The following is a 23,688-nucleotide window of genomic DNA, read 5'->3' on the forward strand; positions in this document are numbered from 1 at the left end:
TTGTACTCCTTAACTATATACGATTAAAACATAAAAAAAAAAAAAATTATATAATGGTTAAAAAGAATAGGGTAGGGTTTTGCATATTAATAGAGGAAGATCTCCATGGCTTATTGTTAACGAAAAAAACAGTGCAGAACATTGAATACAATCTTTTTTTAAAAAAGCTGTTTGTATATGAGGGTACTTTAAAAAGTTCGTGGAAAGATTTGTATTTTATTTTTTTAAGCAGAGAAATACTGAATTTATTTATTTTTAATTAATTAATTCATTTTTAATGTTCTGTTTTGTTTTTATTGGTTATGAATATTCATGGGGTACAAAGCAAATTGTATTATCTTTTAATTCTATTTTTTCATGACCTTTTCAAAGTGCCCTACCATATCTACTATGTATATAGTGCCATATGAGTGTATGTATGTTTGTTGTGTATATATGTGGATGTGTTGTGTATATGCATGCATACACATTTATATTCACAAACTAATAGAAATACCCTACCTGCCAAATTAATCCTCCTGAGGAAGGGAGTGACATTTTGGGATAATATGAAGGAAGTCTCTCACTTTTTAGTCTATACGAGGGTACTTCAAAAGGTTGGTGGAAAAATGGAATTAAAAGATAATACAAATTCTTCCATGAACTTTTTAAAGACCCCTTGTATATTTATACATTTTAAGAAAAATATATCTATGTAATTTTTGGAAATTCTGGTGCTGGATTTCAGAAATCATTTGGCACAAGTAAAGACTGAGTTACACTTCATGAGTACTGTATCTTTAAAAAAGATTCAGAGAAAACTAAGAGAAAGTCTTCAGAAGATAGATTTTCTTCCTCAGTTTTTGTTATTTTTGCACATGATCCATTTCAGTGAATTTTGACTTGTAGACTGAATGAACACTCCATGACACTTCTCTTTTACCCAGTTTTAACAGATAACTGTTTTAAACTTTCTCCTCAGATTCCTTTTTTTGAAGATATTTGTAAAGGCATTAAAGCTGGTGACACATGCGAGAAGCTGGTGGGGTATTCTGCAGTGTATAGAGTCTGTTTTGGAATGGCTTGTTTCTTCTTTCTCTTCTGCCTGCTGACCTTGAATGTCAACAACAGCAAAAGCTGCAGAGCCCATATTCACAATGGGTAAGTCTTCAGTCTTCCTGGGGATTGCTTTCTCCCTTCCTTATATTCAAGACAGTATTGCAGGGCCCCTTCTACTCATCAGATCCTCTAACTCTAGTTAGAAATTGTTGCTCTAGGGCCGAACCCGTGGCTAACTCGGGAGAGTGTGGTGCTGGGAGCGCCGAGGCCACGGGTTTGGATCCTATATAGGGATGGCCGGTGCGCTCACTAGCTGAGTGCGGTGCGGGCGACACCAAGCCAAGGGTTGCGATCCCCTTACCGGTCACGAAAAAAAAAAAAAGAAATTGTTGCTCTAAATTGTTCCTGTGGTTGAAATTGATAACACTGATTTGGGGGAAGGTGGAAATTATCCTTGTCACCACACAGTGGCCTACGAACTTGAATTCTGTTCGTAACACCTGATACTGTAATGAGAAATTCAGTGGAGACAAGAGTTTATTTCTGTACCAACACCTTCCCCCAGGTAATTTCCACCCCTGCAATGAAATGGTGTTTTGCACAATAAGAGGCTGCTCCAAGTCTGTCTAATTATGGGAAAAGGCATTCTTCAGTCACTTAATTACTTCCCCTTGATTTGGAGAGAACATTACCAATGGCAGATTCATGGATTGACATACTTACCTTCTGAGAGGTCTTTTGTTCTTCCTGAATATCATTTAAATATATTTCCTCTTTTTTTTTCCCTTCCAGCTTTTGGTTCTTTAAACTTCTGCTACTGGGGGCCATGTGCTCAGGAGCTTTCTTCATTCCAGATCAGGAGACCTTTCTGAACGGTACAAATGGGGTATTTTGGGTGCCTGTTTATTTCGTTTTTTCCTGTTTTGTAGAATTGGTCAAAGGCATAGTCCAGGGTGTCTTTGATATTTTGAATTACTGATTTTCTTGCGGCTTAAAAAAAAATTCCTGCCTTACCTACCTACACTTTATCCTCTCCACTCCTCTATGTGCACACCCCCACCCTCCCAACATATACACTTCCAGACAGGGTGTAAAAGGACCTTTTGTTACTCTGCTGGCTGAAAACTTGAAATGATAATTTTAAGGTTTGGGGCCTGAAGGGAAAATGAGGCACTTAAAATTTGTTTAAAAACCAGTTTGGCGTGTCAGCATGACCCCACCAGCCCAGGGAGACCTTTCTTTCTGAGCACTGCACACAAAACCCAGGGACAGGGAGCACAGGGCTTTTTAGCAGCTAATAATCAATCTGCTGCCGCTATGCTGGGACAAGAGCAATACCCTCCAGTGTGTTTCTAAACTTACCTTATGTGAAGCTGTGTAACATTGAATAATATTTCTCATTGATGGAACTTACCAAAATTCATGAATATAAAACCCTTAATCATAGCTGAAATGGGCTCTTCTTCATATGAGCGTGGTGGCGGGGGGGCGGGGGGAGAAGCTTGAATTTCAGTGGTTTAAAACATTCTGTTCAAATCCAAATGGATTCACTTTCCTCATTAAGACACTAAAGATATTCACATTATGTCAGTTCATCAGGAACAGCCATAGTCCCTTGTATCAGTGTCCACCTACTTTTTTTAGGGTCATACTAGTTTTTCACATACTCCTTAAGGATGTTTTTACCTAAAATAATGTTAACTAGCTGTTTTGTTTTGTTTTGTTTTCTTATTCCCCACAGAGATATTATGTATCAGAATAGTATTTTTAGAATGGAAAGATCTAGAAGTCCTCTGGTCCAGCTTAGTCATTTTTACAGACAGGCTGATAACCATGTGACATGGTCCCACAGAGATATTATGTATCAGAATAGTATTTTTAGAATGGAAAGACCTAGAAGTCCTCTGGTCCAGCTTAGTCATTTTTACAGACAGGCTGATAACCATGTGACATGGTTTATCCAAGGTCATAGCTTCTTTGTGACAGCCAGAAGTAGCCCTGAGTCCTTGTCCCCCCATTGTGAACCTCATTTCCTCCCTGGACTCCTTACCCAGTAAAATTTGAACCCTTGATTTTTCTGGCAATGTATACTTTTGCTTTTAAATTGTGAGTCATTGTGGATTTGGGGAATTACTGCATCTGTTAGGATACTTGGCAGTTGTAGCATGTAGCGTAAGTTTGGATGCTCCAGAGCCAGACTGCTTGTGTTCAAATCCCAAATATGGCTTTTACTGGCTATGAGACTTTGTCAGCTTTCATAGACCCTCAGTTTTCCTCTACCTGTTAAATAAGTGTAATAGTAGTATGTACCTCATATGGTTGTGTGGAAATTAAATGTATTATAGGTACAATGAGCACTTAGTAAAAATTAACTGTGGTTATTGCTCACTGTTGAGCCAAATATGGGACGACTGCCTCATCGCCTGTGGACGGTCTTCTTTTGCAGCCTGGCGCTATGTGGGAGCCATCGGAGGCTTCATCTTCATAGGCATCCAGCTCATCCTGCTCGTGGAGTTTGCACATAAATGGAACAAGAACTGGTATGTTGCTTTCTGGAAAGCTTCCAAGTGAACTTACTGATTGACTCAGAGAAACTGCCTACAGAGTTGATAAAAGCTCTACTCTGAATTGTATTGCCAGGAATTAGCAGCCTATTTACACCAAAAACTATTTTTGCTGGCACTTTCCCTCCATGCCTGCTTTTTGTACCCCTTCATTTACTCCTCTCTGGTACTGTGTTTCTACCTTTTCTATCCTTCCTTCTTGCACTTTATCTCTTTGCACATTTGGGCATTCTTTTTCCTTGCACATTCTTGTTTGGGCTCTAAGTCAACCAGTGGTATGAATTAGCCACACTCAACCCCATTGCTGGTACTCATTGCTTCTGGCTCTGTGATTGTCGTGGTGGTGGAAAACTTGACTTTGTCTTAGGCTCCCATCCTTATGAGATTAAAAACAAAACAAACAAAAAAAGCAAAATCCATACTTTGGAGCTGGAGGTTCATCTTCTGCAGGAAGTATGAGATTAAATAGTTCTCTCCTTTTGAAAAATATTTCTTATTAACTTCCCAAGAAGGGCAGGACCCCTTTATTAGGAAGATCTGTTACACCACCTTAGAAAGCTATCCTACCGTTTAAAAAAAATAGACTCTTTCTAGTGCCTTGAAAATAGAATTCACATCCCAGGCTGAGTGGGAAATGCTCAGTTATTAATAGCTAGTTTTATTTCTTGCTGAGCCACACTGAGAAAATGACAACTAGACAAGGGTCCAGCCGTTGAGTTCTCAGGCCAAGTTGACTCTCTTTGTGATTCTGGGCAAAACACTTTACTGCTCTCTGCCTTACTTTCTTTACTTATAAAATAAAAAAAATAATTGCCTGTTGTACTAAATAAGGCTTTTGTTATTTTGTAGATTTTTTAAGGATTGTTTTATTTTATGCTGAAAAATACACTCAATATTCACCCAAATACACCCAATATTGATTCAAATACACCCGAATTCTTGCAATACTTTTTATTCTGAATATATTCTTCAGTTCGGTAGTTGTAGTTTTCTTTTGGTTTTGCTTTTGAAGGTCAAATCATGAGCTTCAGTTGTAGTTGTTGGAATACGTGAGTGAAAAGGTAGTGTTAAGTCATTTTATTATTTGGTAAATATTGGATTAAGTACAGCCAAATACAATGATCAGTTTTTAAAATATTTACAGCACATTGAACACATTGAATAGAATACAAATAGAATACAATACAGATATATTTTGGTATTTTTTAAAGTCTTAATCTCTATAATTATACAGATTTCTGGGATTGAGGTGTGCTCTTGTATAAATTATTGCACACTGTCTGCTTTTTGAGTCATCTTTGAAACCTGGTAATTTATGTTGTAGTCTCCACTAGATCTTGTTTTGAGGTAGCAGAGTTTTCTTAAATATAAGCTAAATGGGTGACTATAGTTTTATGTGACCCTGTTTTCTCTGTTGTACAGAAGAAATACCCACACTAAGTTCGATATGCTTTTTAATTGATTAAATATTACTCTTCCCATGATAATTCCTCTTGTACTTTCTACTCTGAATTTTTTATTAGACAAAATAAATGTCATCTTAAAATTTTCACGAATATACTTCAAATAGGGAACTTCATGGTAAAATATTAATGTCTTTGATACTGAGTGCCTGATTTGCCCATTAAATAGCTTGTTCCCTTGAGAATACTTGTGCTTCCTCACTCTGACATTTATGTTTTGATTGATTCTGAAGCCATTTTCTGGGACTAATTATTGATGCCAAGTTGTAACAAGCAGTTTGGAAGAGTTTGGTTGCTTTGAAAACTTTCTAGAAACTACTCAAAAGGAATGGCTTAAGAGCTTTGCAATAAACAATATTGCTGTTGTCCAGACTTGAGGCTAATATCCCAACAAAAATCCCTTTGTCAACATATTTATAGCTGGTTTATCTGTCTAAAATTAGGAATAAGCTAGGATGCTCACCAATATTGTTATTTGTCTTTAAATTTATCTAATTGGGTAAGGTTTTTTTTGTTGGTTGTTTTTTTTGTTTGTTTGTTTTTTGGGGTTGTTTGGCCAGTACAGGGATCCAACCTTTGACCTTGGTGTTACCAGCTGCAGCTCTAACCAAGTGAGCTAACCGGCCAGCACCTGCTGTGTTTTTAAACAGATTCTTATTTGTAAGGTTAGTCTAGAAAGGAAAAATATGCTTATTGCTCTTGATGGAACAAAGAACTTTTTTCTTTTCTTTTCTCTTTTTGTAAACATCTTGAAGAAAAAGATCCCAAAAGCACTGCTATAGAAAGGCCATGGGCCTGGAAACCAGGAGAATGCAGATTTTTTTTTTGTTTGTTTTTTGGGGTTGTTTGGCCAGTACAGGGATCCAACCTTTGACCTTGGTGTTACGTTTTTTTTGTTTGTTTGTTTTTTGGGGTTGTTTGGCCAGTACAGGGATCCAACCTTTGACCTTGGTGTTACCAGCTGCAGCTCTAACCAAGTGAGCTAACCGGCCAGCACCTGCTGTGTTTTTAAACAGATTCTTATTTGTAAGGTTAGTCTAGAAAGGAAAAATTTGCTTATTGCTCTTGATGGAACAAAGAACTTTTTTCTTCCCTTTTTCTTTTCTTTTCTCTTTTTGTAAACATCTTGAAGAAAAAGATCCCAAAAGCACTGCTAATGCTTATTGCTCTTGATGGAACAAAGAACTTTTTTCTTTTCTTTTCTCTTTTTGTAAACATCTTGAAGAAAAAGATCCCAAAAGCACTGCTATAGAAAGGCCATGGGCCTGGAAACCAGGAGAATGCAGATTTTAATGCCCCTCATAAATGAGATTTAATGTGCCCTATTTCACATTAAGGCGTATTATTTGATCTCTCTGACCTGTTTCCACACTGTGAAATGATGTGGTTAGACTAGACGTTTAATGTGTTTCTATCTTTCTAGGACAAATTTTGTGATTTGAAGTATCAATTCTGTATCAAAATTGAATATTATTTTATCTCTCTGACCTGTTTCCACACTGTGAAATGATGTGGTTAGACTAGACGTTTAACGTGTTTCTATCTTTCTAGGACAAATTTTGTGATTTGAAGTATCAATTCTGTATCAAAATTGAAATAAGAAGTAGATAGTATATTCAGATGTTTCTAATGAAAACCCATTCTCTTAACGTACTAGATTTAAAATCCCCTTGTAGTGGTTGAGTTTTGTTTAACCTTTACCTTCACCCTTTGCCTGAGCCCAGTTAGCATTCCCACCCTGGTGCCTGCTTGCTGCTGTGTCTATAGACTCTGTCCTTTGGTCTGGTCCTTTACTGGTGTCCTCCTTTCAAGTATGTCTCATTTAGCATTTAATCAACAACATTTTTGGAGTAGTAACTATGTGCCAGACAACGTGGTAGGCACTGAGAATGTAAAGATGAGTAAGTCTTGGTACTTGTTCGGGATGGCTCTGGAAACAACAAGGTGCCGTTGAGAAGACCAAATGGAGCCGGAGCAGCAGGAGCGGCAGCCACACTGCTAACATTGCTGCAGAGAGTTACTTTTTAACAGTTAACAGTTTTGGCACCAATATTCATTAAGCACCCATTGTTTTCCAGGCACTGTTCTGGACAGTAGCAGTATAGCAGTGACCACACTGTGCCCTGCCCTGTGGAGCTTACATTCTTTTGCAGGGAGATAGATAATCAACATAGGATCAAGCAAATATGCAATAGGTTCAGTGGTAAAAAGTGCTCTGGAGGAAAATAAAGCAGGTGAGGGGGCTGGAAATGCTTCATGATAAAGTGTGAGGCAGAGCCTGAGGCAGGACTGGGCTGGGCCCTTTCACTGGGACTGAAACCCAGTGGTGAGGGAAGAGTGAGGGAGAGGAAATCAGAGAGATGGCACTGGGCCAGATCGTGAAGGCTTTGGTGTTTAGGTGAGATGGGAGGGCACCAGAGGACTTTGATACAGGAGGAATGTGATCTAGTCTATGCTTTCAGTTGAGAGTTAGAGGGAGTCAGAGGTGAAAGGAAGGAGGCCAGGGGGAGATAATCCAGGTGAGAGAAGGGGAGCTTGGACTAGGTGGTAGCAGCAGTCAGATTATGCTTTATTGTGAAGATGGAACCAGTACAGATGGCTCTGGGGTGGGAGAGAGAAGAGCAGCAGGGAGAGTCAAGAGTGACTGCAGTCCTGTTTGTTTTCTTTTCTGTTTTTTTCTCCTTCCTTCTTTCTTTCCTTCCTCCCTTCCTCCCTCCTCGCTTCCTCCCAATAATGGAAAGAATCAGTTGCCCTTTTCTAAGGTTGGAAGATCGCACAAGGGCAGGTCTGGGGGATGGAGGTGCAAATATTGGGAAGTTAACCTGGACTTGCTAAGTTTGAGCTGCTGATCAGAACTCCAAGTGGAGACACTGAATAAACAATCTGGAGTTCAGGGGAGAGGGTATGGTTGAAGATCTAACTTTGGGGCTAAAAACTTAAATTTAACTGTAAGAAAGTCCTTCCACTAAAAACTTAAATTAACTGTAAGAAAGTCCTTCCTGTACTAATAATGTAATCCAAAAGACTAGTGAAGAAAAATCGGACCATCCCACCCGCCCACATGCTGGTCAGCACTGTTTACCTTTTTATATATAATTCATTCTGCTCCCTGCCATCAATTATTATTTGGCTCCTAGACTTTTTTCTTCCTTCCTTTTTTGAGTCTCATCTCCTCTCATTTCCTTTGTGTGCCTTTTATGTTAGAATAATTCTGTGGTCATGTTGGCGCTCTAAAATAGCGGTTTAGACTCAGTATATAACTCCTTCTCCCTAATACCTTTTTAGTTTTATCTGAGATACATATTATGTACCTCTTTTTTTCCTTTAAATATGGGCACCCAAGTTTAAGGAGTATCATTCAGGAGGAGGGGAGGGGATCTAGCTTTTGAGACATGTGCTTTCTTATCATTGAAATTTAAAACTTGTCTCTACTCTGTCTCTTGTCATTTTCCAGGACAGCCGCACTCTGGGCTCCTGCAGTCGGGGGTCATAAGCTGCTATGTCACATACCTGACTTTCTCAGCTCTGTCCAGCAAACCTGTAGAAGTAGGTAAGCTGGCCTTGTGTGTGGCATGTGCTTGTGGTATGAATATTTCCGTATTTGGAGGAAGGAGCTATTGTTTAAATATCAGGGGTGTAATAAATCAGAATAGAGAAATGATCTAGACTTTTTCATGACATAAAGTTTTTAACTTGGTCTGTGAAAATGAATATTTTTTCTTTTGAGTCTTCCTGTCATATAGGAAAGACCTGAACGAAGGTGAGCTGTTGAGATTGCTTTTAGGCCTGATCTGCATTTTGTGGTGTTTTCAAGGAACATTTTTGTTTTGCTTTGTTTATTTTGCTTTGTTTTTAGTTGGTTATTAGTTTCTTTTTCTTCAGGTGGTCACTTCTCTGACTGAGAGAGTGGAAAGAACATGGGGACGCAGAGCAGTGGATAGGATCTGAGTCCATATGCACCATTTGTTGGCTGTGTGACCTAAAATTGCTCATCTTAAATGACATTTATTTACAGAGACAACAGAGCATCATGGTTAGAGCATGAGCTTTGGAGCCAGACTGCCTGGGTTTGTAGCCTTGTTCTGCTACTTAAATACCTTGCACAAAGCTACCTACCTTCTCTGCCTAGGCACCTGTCTTTAAAAGAAGAATTTTAATTATTATTTTAATAAGATAATTAATTTATAAGATTCCTGTGTTATAGGGTGGTTTTAAGAATTCTGTGAGAATATCTATATGCATGTGTATCAGTCACTTAGAACAGTTCCTGGCATGTAGTACCAGAGTACTTCAAAAAGTTCAAAAAGGGTACAGAGTAGGGGCATAGGTATCACTCAATGGCTCAGGGCCTTGCATTGGCAGCTTCGTTTCCTTTTCTTTTCCCTCATCGAACTGCGCCCAATCCCTTTCTGCCCCTTCCTGATGCTCGGGACGGAAGCAAAGTTTTAGGGCAGAGATGGTTAGATAGAACCCTAAGGGGGGGTCTAGCCCGTGACTAATCTCGTTCTTTCTGGCCAAGGTCTGCACCCAGTCCCAAGTCTCATACGAGAACAAGTCGGACAAAGGTGCCCAAGGAAAAATAGAAAACTAAAAGATAATATGAATCTTTCTATGAACTTTTTGATGTACCCTTTTAGGTACCACATAAAGATTAGCTATTATTATTGTTATAAAAGTACTATTACATGATATTATAAGGTGGTGTTATAAGCCCTTGAGCCTTACCAGTAAAAGACCAAATTTTCTTATTTTGATTTCCAAGTTCATTATATTTCATCATCTTTTTCTTTGCCACTGTTGTGATACATAAATGTATACGCACACACACATAAAGGTTCAGTATTTCTCATTCAAAATTCTTGGGACCAGATGTGTTTCGAATTTTGGATTTTTTCAGATTTTGGAGTATTTGCAGAATATTTACCAGTTGGGCCTGACTAATCTGAAAACCCAAAATTCAAAATACTTGAATGAACATTTCCTTTGAGCATCATGTTGGCAGTTAAAAAGGTTTGGATTTCAGATTTTCAGATTAAGGGATACTCAGCCAGTTTACACGTACACATAAACGTATATAAATGTGTGTATGTTTGGGTACATTTGATCTTGTATTTATTTATTAGTTGAATAAATATTGTCTCTAGAATAGAAAACTGAAGTTGTTTTGTGCTCTTAAATTTTTTAGAAAGTGGATGCAGTGATAATTTTGAAAGTATTAATATGTACATATACTCTTTATGGTCTTGTCTTTATAGTCATCTATAGTAGAAAGTGATATAGTTGGAGGTCTTACAGTAAGAATAATCTATCCTGGATTTAATTTTTTAATAAAAGTCCTATCCTGTCTCTGTAAGTTTATTTAAATCTAGTCTCTTTCAGGGGCCGGCCCGGTGGCACACTGCTACAGTGCGCTGCTTGGGAGCGTGGCGGCGCTCCCGCCGAGGGTTCGGATCCCACATACAGACCAGCCGCTCACTGGCTGAGCGAGGGGCAGGGGCAACACCGAGGGTTGCGATCCCGTTGCCGGTCCCGGTCTGGTACGGGCGCGACACAGGGTTGCGATCCGTTGCCGGACACGAAAAAAGACAAAAAGGAAAAAAAAAAAAATCTAGTCTCTTTCAGACTTTCTTTTATGACTGTTTGTGTTTTAATCTCCAGTTTTAACTTAATGGGGTGATTGTTTGCAGTGTTGTTGTTTTTTTTAATGGCAGGTATCGTTTAAAACCAGAAACTTTTATTTTTAATTTTAGGTGGAACTACTTTAATAGAAAAGTTTATATTTTTATCATTTTTTGAAAAAACATTTGTTATTGGCCTAAGAATTCCTTAAACCACAGCATACCCAGTTATGTCTACTTTTTCAAGTGCAATACCACTAATAATTTTAGTGTAACTTCAGACGCTTAGAATGTGCGTATTCGTAAAATGGTTTCTAGACTGTTATTTTATGTTTATGTTTCTTATTTCTGGGCAAAGTTGGCGATCAGACTTAACTTGGGTGTTCAGATTTGGAGACTGTTAGATAAAAGTTAGATTACCACTGATGATGCTGTTATAGCAATCTTTGTTATGTAGCCTCTCAACATTTTTTTCAAACCCAGACCATGTCAGGAGGACTGAAAGATGTCACGACCATCACATTTCCCACCATAAAGTGACTTCTCATCGGGCCGAGGAGGCTGGTGGCAGGTGGCTGTTGCTTGGCTGTTGTTGATCAGCCTTGGCACTTGTTGGTGTCTGCACACCACCTCTCTCTCTTCACAGGCTGCCCGGTCAAGTGAAAAATGGTCTAACTTTTCTTTTTACTGTTGCTTGAATCATATTGAAAAAGAACAAGACTTAAGTCCTAGAACTGTCAAACCATTTTGCACTAAACTGGAATCCAAGGGTCTTGTTCCTGAATTTTACTAAAATGAGTGTTTCTGTGAGCTGCAACAAGCTTTTCTAACTTACGGTGATTACTTTGCTTTGCTTTACAAGTTCTAGATGAACATGGGAAGAACCTCACAATCTGTGCGCCCAGCTTCAGTCAAAACCTGTACCAGGACGAGAACTTGGTTACTGGATTGGGTACCGCCCTTTTGTTTTCATGCATCTTATATTCATGGTAAGTCTTAGGCACTACTAAGACCATTTTTGCAGACTTTAAAATTATAGGAAAAGAATTGAAATAAGTTTCAGTGGTTGTGAGGCAGCAAAGTACATACCAGCTGAGTAAGGGAAAAATAGCCAGAAGTAAAAAGATAGTATGTATTACAGCACAAACTCTAGATGTTTGAACTTCATCTAGAAGTGCTGCACAAATCATGTATTTATTGCATTTACCTTACTTGTATTTATACGGGGTAAATGCAATAAATACATGGTATGTTGCAGCACTACTGCCTAACGCCCTTAAAAAGAAGGTTGAATATTAGTGGCTACAGCATTATCGGAGGGCAAGGGAGCACAAAGTGAGGAAGACGTAGTATGTGCCAGAATATTCTGGCAGCTTCCTAATCCAAGGGAAATAGCATTTGTTCTGTTGTTGGTGGAAAGAGTACAAAGTGCTGCATGCATGATCATTTTGTACATGGTCCAGGAAAGACAGGAAATGTCCCTTTTCTTTTCTGCTGAAACCCTGCTGCTGCTGTTAAGTAGGTAAGGCAGCTCCTCCAAAAGTAGGTGTGATATATAAGCAGGCTGTTTCATATGCTTATTGTGGGGCGTATTCCACCTTTAAAAAGTTTAGAAGATTGCTAGAGGTAGAAAGGTCAAGGATAGAAGTGGTTAGTTACTTATTCCGGGTACATATTTCACTGATAATTAAGCTTCCCTTTGACTAACCTTTTCATATTTAGTTTTTACTACTGTGTTTTATGTTTTGTTTGTTATGTTTCGGTGTATAAAAAACTCTGCTTTTCATAGACACATCATAATCATTCTTTTCCTGAAACTAAACAGTCTTGGTGGAGATAGCTTGTATAAATAAAATGTCTTTCTGAGCACGTTGGCATTTTCTTTTACAGCTTCCAATGACTCCTCCTGTAAGAAAGGGACTTACAAGAACACAGGCCTTTTAGAGTCTGTTTGCTTGGAGTTATACATTAAACCATAAAATGGTTGTTGGTGTTGCAGGTTAAGATGATGGTTGTATAACGTTGATTCTCAGTCTATCTATCACATAGTGACAGAGTCTCCTTGTTGCAGCAGCAGGGACCATGGTGACCACTTTCTGGCCTTTCATTTTAATTAATTCTGTAAATTGCTCACCAAGTATCTGCTATATACTGAGCATTGGGTGGATTTTGGGCTCAAGTGAATGAATGTTTTCAGTAAAACCATAAAGCCATCGAGATTTTGAATCCTGATTCTTAGCTTTAATTTTCTTGAGTAAGCTTTTCTTTTCTGAGTCTGTTATTGTTGGGCTTTGGGGAGAAATGGCAGCAACACAGGCCAATTTCATGATTTGTCACTCAGTTATTTTCTGTATTGGCATGTAAAAACTTTTGTAAATCAAATGAGAAGAAAGTAGGTAACTAAACTGTATATATGGAATTATTCCATTTTTAAAATAAAATATAGTTGTGTTTACATGTATAGAAAAAAATCACAGAAGGAGATAAACTAAACTTGCAATAGTAGTGGAATTAGGGATAACACTTTTTTTTCTCTTCTTTGTATTCTAAAAAAATTTTTTGTGGGATGCTAGCACTTTTCTTCATTTTTGTATTATCAGGAAAAAAACTATGGAAGTATTTGACAGAATAAAATCATATGATTTTATGAGTTGCTGGATGCCTAACAGCACATGAAAAAAAAAATTTTTGTCCCTCAGTTAAAATAGGGTTTGCATTTGCTGTAAACCCTTCAATAGAGAAGATGGCAAAAATTCTACTTACTATGTTATATAGAAATGCCCCATATAGAGTTATTTTGCAGCATGGAATTTTCATCCTATCAGATTTTCACTGTTTCTAGCAGGTGTAAAGAATCACTTTTTAGCCACCTATGCGTCTACTCTTGAGAGGATAAAAAAATAAATTTGTCTCTTTAAGAATTGAGGCACTATTCCCAAAAGATGTCACTTTTCAGAGCTGACAGCTGCTACTTAAAATCTGTCTAAATGCCAACAATAAACATTGTTGAATGCTAGTAATTAAACTGCAAAGCTGTAGTGCCCTATGGAGTAAAACAGCAGCTCACACAGAGTGGAGCTGAAGAATAACCAGTTTGCTCCATGGGGTGTTTCTGTAATACATGGGGCAAGAACACACTCCCTGGGGATGGGTGGTTTGTGCCTCCTAGGAGTTAATGCAGCAGGGGGCAGGGGGATTGGTGTTTGCTATGATTACCCACTGCAATGCCAGGAGGAGTCAGCTTTGAGAACATTACAAATAAATTGGTTTCACATTTTCAAGGAAGTGAATTCAGGCTTAGCAGGGCCTGGAAAAATGGGAAACTGCTAGGGGTGGCAGTCAGTCCAGTTAAGGGTTTTTCAAATCTTGACTTAGAGTTTACATTTTCCTTCCTGACTTAGGAATAATAGGTTGGAGGATGTTACAAAAAGATGCCAGTTTATCTGAGTGGGAACATTCATTTGAACACGATCGCAGGATTATCTAGAATTCTTCATAGAAATTATAGGAAGCCACTCCATAATCTGCCACCTAGAAATCTTCATGGCTCTACACAAGGGACATGGGTGGCCTCTCCCCAGCTCACATAGGACTCTAGTCTCCTTTGGTAGCTATGAGTCACCGATTATATAGTACAATGGAAACATGATTGAACTTCATCACACAAAGGTTGGGAATAGTCATGAGATTGTCAAAGGCCTGCCCAGTAAGTTTGTCAGGGGAGCAGAATCTCTTATCTCCAATAGGAAAGTTTGGAAACATTCCTTAGGGATGATCTGTGGTCCAGAGGACTTTGGTCAGTTCCAGAAGCAGCCGAAGCAGGTGCTGAGGGGCACCTGCATTGTGCATCATTCTGCCAACACAGAAGAGGCACGGCTGTGGTTCCTGGGTGGGGAGGGGGGGAAGCATTTTTCAATTGTCACAACGACCACAAAGCGCTGCTGGCATTTTGGGGGTGGAGACCAGAGACGGTTAACACGCCATGATGCATTAGACGTTCTGTTTGAGGAAGCACTGTCTCAACCATGCGATTATAGTCTCCCTTTATCCCCACAGGAAGTACTGGGCTAAAGTCACACACACCTTAGCCCAGGAAGAGGAGAGATTATGAACAACTTGAGAATTGTTTTGTAGCAATTTGTGCTGTGCTAACCAAACAGATGGGTCTTTGTAACAGCATGAAGACAGACAATAAGAATTTCCTAGGCTTAAAGAGCTTGTAGAAATAATCTTTTCTTGATAATTCCAAGAGGAGTATTTTCTGGGGAAAGACTATGACTGAATAAGGACCTTATTTAAGGTAATATTTACTTGTAGAAGTCACGTGGCACTAATGATGAACCGAACATAGATATTTTTAAAAGTAAAAACAAAACCTTCCCCATTTTAGTGCTCTCTAATGGTGGAAGTGAAGTAGCAGAGGTTCTAAAACCAAAAGCTTTCTTTTTCTGAAACCATTTTAACCCAAAGAATTTGTAAAATGCAATATTTATTCTAACTGTTCTAAAGAAGGAGTGTAATCTTTCAGATGAAAGTTTCAGATATGGATCTCTTCCTAAAATTAAAAGTTACATCTCCCCTCATGGAAACTATATACTGTACTAAATCATAGTTTGTATGCACAGAAGAGAGGCCACTCTGAAATGCAGGAGCAGATGTGTGTGTTCCCTGGATGCACAGCCACTGGGAGCTGCTCCCGTTCTTCCTCTGACCAGGCTCATAATCAGGAGTGGGCCTGGACTAGCATCTGTCAGTTCAAGGCAGAAAGGAAAGTGCTGCTGTTGTACTTGCGTGTATGAACAGTGTGCTTGGATCCTGCAGGACCTCCTTGTGAGGAAGGCTTTTTCTTGTTCATCTGCATCTTATTGATCTCTTCTCTTCTTGGGAAAGAGGATGAGAATGAGCAGGGAGAGTGGCGTGGCTCAGGGGTTACTTGGTGGAGATGAGGCTGTTGATTCCTCCTGCCCACCAGCAGCCAGCTTCTTGAGCCATGCTCCACTGCCCCACCCAGCTAGCTCGAAAGCTGCGTGAGGCCATGGTCATTGCCTTTTTCATGGATGAGGCCCCAGTGCTTAGAACAGGGCCTGACAGTAAATATTTGCAAAATGAATCCATGGAGTTAGCTCAAACCCTAAGTAGTGTATATATTTATATTTGCTGAAAATATTTTCATGGTTTTGTTTTTGTTTTCAGGAAAAATAAGTTTCTTTTACCCCTGTAAGCCAAATTTTCTAACATTTTACCTCTCAAGGTATAGGGAAAATGGCGGGAAGAATTTCTTTTATTGCACCGACAGCTGCTCTGTGTTAAATTTCCAAACAGAAAACCTTGTTCTGCCATAGGCTGACTATCACAGGAAAGGACTGTGACTTTTGCTTTCACGCCCTTGTTTTCTGTTGCCAGCTCTTGGCTCTCTCATTGCTTTTGATAACCTCTAAGTGAGACTAGTCAAAGGGAGGGAAAGGTAAAAGCAAAATCAGAAAATTATTCTGGCATTTGAGGGAGGAAAGGCAGAAACCAATACTAAAAGCCAAGGTATAGGAGCAAAGGACAACTTATTTTTCGATGTACAAAATTCTCTTTGTATAAAATGGTCTAATGCAGTCCATGTAAAAAGTCATCAAATATAGAGGGGGCTGGCCAGTTTTGGGATAAAGTGGGATATTGAAAAAGACTACTTTTTTTTAAGCAGCCAGAACTGTAGGGGACAGTGAGCCTCTGGGAGCATTGGCCAGCCAGCTCTCCCCTTCCTTCCATGTGATGTGACACACTCCTGTGCCCTGCTGACTTTTTTGTTTGATTCTTAGTTTGACATCGACAACAAGATCGAGTTCTGATGCTCTGCAGGGGCGATATGCAGCTCCTGAACTGGAAGTAAGTACCTCCTTTTTCTTGTCCTGCTTCGTCTCAGAAGACCCATTTCTCAGGGGAGCCTTTTGTATTTATTTGTGCCTTTATTAATCTGTATTCCATGATCCTGTTTTTCTCCTCGGGAAAGTATAAGATTTTTGTATAGAAAAAAAAATGTCCTATATACAGTATGGAATTAAAATGAACCAATTAATTCTTGATTTTTCTTTAAACGAACTTGAGCCCTTGCATGGCATCCTGCTGTCGTCCCCCACCTCCGCCATGAGCTTAGGTTACCTTGTCAGGCTGCATCTTGCTCTTTTCCTCAGTCATAATGGAGTGCGGGTGGTTTTGTTTAATTTTTAGTCCATTTATCTGTCTTATGTCTGTCTGTGCCCTCCATATCCAGCATGACTGTGAGATTATGTCATAGCTGTTCTGAAAGACAGGAAAAGAAAGGGACTGCACTGGCTCTGTGCCAGATAAACATGGTAGTTACATTAACTCATTTAACTGGGCATCAGTTCCACCAGGTGGGTGTGTAGTTGGGTAAAGAATTATAAGCAGTAAATACATTTGTTTCAGGCATGGGAGGCCCTTACCTTTACATACAGAGGATCGGGGTGGTCAGCAGGTGCCTCTTGGTCAATAAAATGTCTATTATTTTCTTTCTTGTGCAAAAGTCTTTTTCTGGGGCTCTCAATGGAACATCCACCATGGTCAGAAAGGTCTAATCAGATGGAGGCAGCCAGGAAAAAACTCAGCTCTGACCCCAAGAATGGAAAGAACTGGGGGTTCCAGTGATGCCTAAGATGTTACACCTGTCATGTGCCAGGCACTGTTCTGAGCTCTCCATGTGTGATTTCATTCAATCCCAATAAACTCCCAGTGAGGTACTGTTATCTCCATTTTGCAAAGAAGAAAAACAGAAAACTGAAGTCATTTAAACTGGCTCAGGAGTCTGTGTTCTTGACCACTGCTGCCTATGAGCTCAGCTGCTGTCCCTGGCCCTTGCTGTTGACCTTGCCTGGCATCTGGCCACCGGCTGCATTCTAAGAGCTTTCTCTGGTTGGAAGAGCCCTGGTATCTGTCCAGATATGGGCACTTACTCTGCAGCTGGGTCTCTAGGGATGGTCTTTACTGCACCTGACCTGGTGGTAGGGATCTAGTGTGAAGGGTTGTCAGTCTGCCAGCATCACTTCACCAGCTCTTTCTGTCACTGAGAGGAGAAAACTGGGCTGTGTTTGAATAGGTTACTGCCTATTATGCAGAAGAGAATTGACTGGAGACCACCTGCAGAGATGGAATGGTTATAGTCTCAAAGTCTCCATTGTGTACAGAGTTAAAGCTCAAAGAACAGCAAGTCTCTAAGTTAGATTTAAGAGAGGATGTTTTTCTCCTCATTCCAAGGGAAAATGTCCCAATATTTCCTTCTGAACCGGCAAACATGCAGAATGGAAGTTGGTTTGCTCTGCTGCATCATGTTTCACAGGCTACACCTTTGAAAGGGAGAGTTAATAGTTTCTTGTGGTTGCTTCAGCTTCAAAAGAACTAGGACCTCAGCTTACCGCATCTTGGGCCCACTGAATGAATTAGTGATTCTCAGACCATGTCACTTGATCCAAGATTCTGTCACGGGTAATACCTCTATTACAAGTTTCCTTGCCACACAGGAGGGAAACAAGAGCTTGGCCTTGGCATGAAGTCTCAGGCTCCCAGATCCTTAGTCCCCAGTTCAAATATCTTCAGCCAGAAAATGCCAAAGATACAGCACTTCCCAGGCTGTCTTGGTACATGTAGTGTTTCTTACTCCGTTTACCAGAGTCCTGCTGGAATCAGGTAGTAATTTTTTATAACTTGATTTTTAAAAAGTGAAGTTTATTGTTTTGAGTGGGTAAGAAATATGATATGAAATTCGGAAGGTTTGAAAAATGCTTCAGAAGCAAGCATCCCATCCATTCCGATCCACAGCCAGTTCAGCAGCCTGGTTTTAATAGGAAATGTGGTAGGCCTCCTGCTTGCTTCTAAATTCCTCAGCTGTATCATTTTGGATTCTTTTGGCTTCACCGTCTCATACATTGCATGTCACCTACTGTGAATCATGGACCTTGGAGTCCCCATCCTGCATTTGTGTCCCAGCTCTGTCACTAAGCTAGCTTAGTGACTTCAGGCCAGTTATTTAACCTGTGTAACCTCAGTTTCCTCAGCTGTAAACAGGAAAATATTCCCGGCCTCAAAGGTTGAGGAGGAATTAATGAAGCAGCGTGAAGGGAATGCCAGGGGAGTGGGGCCCTCATCCTGTTCACCGTGTGTTTCATGCTGAGTTCTCCAGAAGCAGACGCTGAGGCAGTTTGCTTTGCTGGCTATTTATAAGGGATTAGCATGTGTGAAAGGAGGGAAGGAAGGAAGAGGAAAGAGGCAAAATTGGGTAGAGGATATTAAGATGAAGGCAGTGGGACAGTGCGGGCTGAACAAAGCCCACCAACCCCAGGGGTGCTCCAGAGCATGTACGACCCATTAGAGTTGTCCCCAGGAGGTCATAGGCTGGGCCTTTATGCCCCTGCCATCTGTGATCAGTCATCCCATGGGGGATGATTTCTGAGGCGCTGTGTATGACCCATTAGAGTTGTCCCCAGGAGGTCATAGGCTGGGCCTTTATGCCCCTGCCATCTGTGATCAGTCATCCCATGGGGGTTGATTTCTGAGGCGCTGGCCTTTGATGGCTCTGCCCCCAACAGTGGCAGTAGCTGGGGTGAGATGTACGACCCATTAGAGTTGTCCCCAGGAGGTCATAGGCTGGGCCTTTATGCCCCTGCCATCTGTGATCAGTCATCCCATGGGGGATGATTTCTGAGGCGCTGGCCTTTGATGGCTCTGCCCCCAACAGTGGCAGTAGCTGGGGTGAGCACTGAGTCCGCATCTCCGTGTTCATGGTACTTCTTGTCACTGGCACATCTGGGGGAGAACAGATGCTAAGTCAAAACCTTTTGAAGGGATAAGTACAGTTCAGGGGCTGACATGAGCTTTAGATAGGGGAAGGTTTGGCTCGTAGGTGGCCTCTCGTGCTTTACTGGTATGGAGACCGTGAGCAGAAAACAAGCCGCCTGACTCTGTGGCTTTTGCTCTCACAGGTAGCCCGGTGTTGTTTTTGCTTTGGTCCCGATGGAGAAGGTAAGTAGAGAACTTTCATCCTATGCGTCTTGGTGGCCCTGCAGACCGGTAGCTCCGTTCTGTAGGCATTTGGGATTCAGACACAAATAACTGGAATGTAAGGGGAAAATGTTTGTCCAAAGCTGGTTTGCTGTTTCTGTGCTTTTCACATTCATCCCCAAGGCTGGCTGGGTTTTGCTTGTTTGTGTTGGTATTCTGGCAGGGAGCATCAGCCTCTATTTTGGCTCCTATTTAAAGGAATGATTTGGAAAATACCAAGAGGTCCCGACTCCTCGTTTTGGGACCATTTCTTTCCTTCATCTCGCTCTTCTTCTTGGATTGGAGAATCCCAGGGGCTTGAGAACTCTTGTCTGCTTTCTCTCTCACTTTCTTCTAAGCTTATAATAAGTTTGAAGTTTTTAAGGGCTCTCTTTCCTCTCCTCTGGTGAAATAAATATGCTGTTAGGTAGCTCATCCTGTTAAAGAGGTTACTGGAGTGGGGCACAGATAAAAGTCGCCTGAGGGTACAAATGGCTTTTGACATCTTTTCTGCTCAATGGCCCTGAGATTGAAATGAGTGAGTATGATTTGCCAGAATGTGCACGTGTTTCCTCCTTGAACTTGGGCTACCTTTGGGATTCACAGACACTGAAGAGCAGCAGAATGTGAAGGAGGGACCATGGGTCATTTATGACGAGAAGAGAGGCACCGTGTACAGCTATTCCTATTTCCACTTTGTGTTCTTCTTGGCTTCCCTCTATGCGATGATGACTGTCACCCACTGGTTCAAGTGAGTGCCTATTTGCTTGGGTGTTTTAGAAGAAGTAGTCTTTTAAAAAAAGAAAAAATCAAGTTAAGAGTTAAATACTGTTCTTTAAAGTGCTGAGACATAGATCAAATCTCCGGAGATAACTAAACTCTTACCTAAATCCTGCCACACTCACAACCTTTACAGGAAACAGTTCTGATTTCTTAACAGTCGATTGGCAGCTTTTAACCCTGGAAATTGGTGCTGCTTACTGCAGCTTTAAGAAACTTATACAGAAACTTATACACGAATATTCGTAGCAACATTATTCATAATAACCAAAAAGTGAAAACAGTACAAATGTCAATCAACTGATGAATGGGTAAACAAAATGTGCTGTATCCATAAATAAAATATTATTTAGTAATAAAAAGGAATGAAGCACTGATTCATGCTACAACATGGATGAACATTGAAAACACTGCTAAGTGAATGAAGCCAGACACAGAAGCCCACATATTGTTTGATTCCATTTATATGAAATGTCCAGGATAGGCAAGTCCGTAGAGACAGAAAGTAGGTTTGTGAATACAGGGTGGTGGGTGGGGGTGGGGTGGGTCAGAGGTGGGAATGGAAGGGCAGCTAAGGGGCATGGGATTTCTTTTGGGGGTGATAAGTGTACTAAAATCGATTGTGGTAATGGTGGCACATATTAAAAGCCATTAAATTGTACACTTTAAATGAGTGTGGATCAAAAAAAGAAGGAAAGACTGGAGGGGGTGGGAAGCAGGCAGACACTAGGTGGAAGAGACTTCCTCCCCCCAAATTCTCTTCCTGCTCTGACCACAGCTGGGTCTCCTGTTTCCACAGCTATGAAAGTGCCAACATTGAGACCTTCTTCAGTGGGAGCTGGTCCATCTTCTGGGTCAAGATGGCCTCCTGCTGGATGTGTGTGCTGCTGTACCTGTGGACACTGGTCGCTCCCCTCTGCTGTCCCTCTCGGCAGTTCTCTGTGTGACAATGTCGGCAATCCCCTTGGTTTAGCAGTCCTGCAGGCTGGAAGTGCCATCCTTTAAACAAGGGTCCCAGAGGGTTGAACAGTGACTGGAGCCCTGTGAAAAGCTGACATCTCCTGGTGGCTTGAGTAGGTCTGAAAAACCTTTCAGGGGGGGAAAAGAAAAAATCTGATCAGCTTTATAATTCTGAAATTCAAAAAGAAACTACCAAAATTTCAAAAGAAGTGAAATTTTCAACCAGGCTGATCATGGGCAATGTATATTTTTTGATGTCTTACTCCTAGAAACCGGGTATTATGTTAGTATTTTCCTTCCGCATGTTTTTACCAAAACAGAGTTTGGGGCACATCTTTTCATAGGGTTAATATCCTACTTTGTGTGGCCTGTCATTCTTGTCCTTGGAATAGAAAAACATGCCAAAATCTTAGGCTCCCAGCCCCTGACAGAATCCAGACCTCTCTCACACACTTTTGTCTCCTAGAGTCTCATGCCCAGTGGGCTCTGAGGACAGGACTTGCCTGCAGGGCCCTGCTCACTGCTCCCTGGTATTTCTAGGGCACAAGAGGAAGCACCTGCTCTTGAACTCCACCCTCAGTGTTGCTTCCTCCTGGCCCCCAAATGTTTCCCTTTGCGTTTGTGATGCTGGGAATCACAGACTGCACTCTGTGCCCTTGCCCTTCCCAGAGGTCCCCTCACTTTTTCTGGGTTTGGCATCATTGTAATAATGTGAAAAAGCACAATTATCATCAACCCCGCATGTGGTCCCCCAACCATATTATCACTACCTGATCTGAGTTACTGCAATAATATGGCGCTTATGTGTGTTGTTACTCACATAATTATGGAAGAGTATTCACATTGTTTTCTTTGCCTAAGCAATGGAGAGCTGTAGTTCTTACTTGTTTGTGCTGTTAATATTGATAATACTTTACGGGCCTTAACTGAGAAGTTGCTTCTTGACCGAAGCCTGCTGTAGCCCTCTTGCAGTTAAAGTCCACCCCTCAGCTTCTCCTCCACCTCGGGGCCTTTGAAATTGTAAAAGCAAAAGAGCTTTTGTTTTCCGGATCTGTAATGTGACCACATCATTAATAGAGAATTGTGGAAGTGGCCAAATATACTTAGAAGAAAAGGTGGGTGGTTGAGGGTACTGAAGTGAGCCATAGACAACATCCACAGAAATTTCCAAAACACAGTCTTATAAAGTAATACTCATGAGAGATTGGACTTTTGGCAGCTAGCTACCCATGAAGATGTCCATTTTCAGTGTTGATGTTCTCAGTCTGGGAAGAGGTTTCCTCGGTGCAAAGTCCATTAAAGATACCAGTGGAGAGTCAGTGGGGACTCTCCTCTTAGTATTATGTGTGGAGTGGAAAGAATCTTCTCGAGCTCCTTGGAAGAGAGGGTCTGAGAATAAAAAGACTTGGCCTCCTGTATGAGTTGGGCAGAATTGGGTCCCACCTATGTTGGGCTCTCCTGTGCCAAAATGCTGGTCAGGGAAATTAGTCAGATTCTTCATTTCCACACACAACTTTGCCCTCCTTCCAAGAAAAAAACCAAGGGGAAACAAATACAGGGATGAATTTCTATAAAAACTTGCCTTATTTACAGTGTTTGAGGTTCAGTTTTATAAGACACTTTGTGTAAGAGAGCCTTGTTTTGTAAACGTTATCAAATTTCCTTTTTTAGCACAGTAGCTCTTTGTACTTAGCAGTTCAAAGATCCATCCAGAGTCAGAAAATGAAGTCACGTGCTAACCTGAGAAACCCTAATTGAGCCTATGGGGTGGGAGCTCTGTGGGCAGGAATGGGTTCAGGAAGTGGGGCTGTGTGTGCAGCCCTGGCAGGAAAGACACTTTGTGTAAGAGAGCCTTGTTTTGTAAACGTTATCAAATTTCCTTTTTTAGCACAGTAGCTCTTTGTACTCAGCAGTTCAAAGATCCATCCAGAGTCAGAAAATGAAGTCACGTGCTAACCTGAGAAACCCTAGTTGAGCCTATGGTGTGGGAGCTCTGTGGGCAGGAATGGGTTCAGGAAGTGGGGCTGTGTGTGCAGCCCTGGCAGGGGGCACTGCCACATTGGTGCAGACATGGGGGCTTTGGGTATGCTGAAGTTGTCTTGAGGGAGCATTATGAGAAGCAGCAGCTCAGGAGCCAGGGTGGTATCGTCACACGTTGCATTACATTTTCCTCTTGCTGAAGGCTAGCAGTGCCCTCGACTTGGGTCTGGCAGCCAGCAGGTGTGA

At 40.9% G+C, this 23,688-nt stretch overlaps 1 protein-coding gene across 1 annotated transcript in view; it reads left to right on the forward strand.

Moving 5' to 3' along the window:
- The window catches only part of SERINC5 (serine incorporator 5), a 91,791-nt gene extending 70,189 nt beyond the window's left edge, over positions 1-21,602 (forward strand). The window contains exons 4-13 of the mRNA XM_008589020.1: positions 962-1,140; positions 1,831-1,913; positions 3,485-3,578; positions 6,878-6,966; positions 8,520-8,615; positions 11,546-11,672; positions 16,491-16,557; positions 19,665-19,704; positions 20,329-20,473; positions 21,302-21,602. Of these exons, the coding sequence (XP_008587242.1) occupies positions 962-1,140; positions 1,831-1,913; positions 3,485-3,578; positions 6,878-6,966; positions 8,520-8,615; positions 11,546-11,672; positions 16,491-16,557; positions 19,665-19,704; positions 20,329-20,473; positions 21,302-21,449 (1,068 nt within the window). The 3' untranslated portion in view covers positions 21,450-21,602. The remainder of the gene's footprint in view (positions 1-961; positions 1,141-1,830; positions 1,914-3,484; positions 3,579-6,877; positions 6,967-8,519; positions 8,616-11,545; positions 11,673-16,490; positions 16,558-19,664; positions 19,705-20,328; positions 20,474-21,301) is intronic.
- Positions 21,603-23,688: the final 2,086 nt, after the last annotated feature.

The sequence above is a fragment of the Galeopterus variegatus genome, unplaced genomic scaffold, assembly GCF_000696425.1.
Source record: "Galeopterus variegatus unplaced genomic scaffold, G_variegatus-3.0.2 Scaffold5158, whole genome shotgun sequence".
Lineage (NCBI taxonomy): Eukaryota > Metazoa > Chordata > Mammalia > Dermoptera > Cynocephalidae > Galeopterus > Galeopterus variegatus.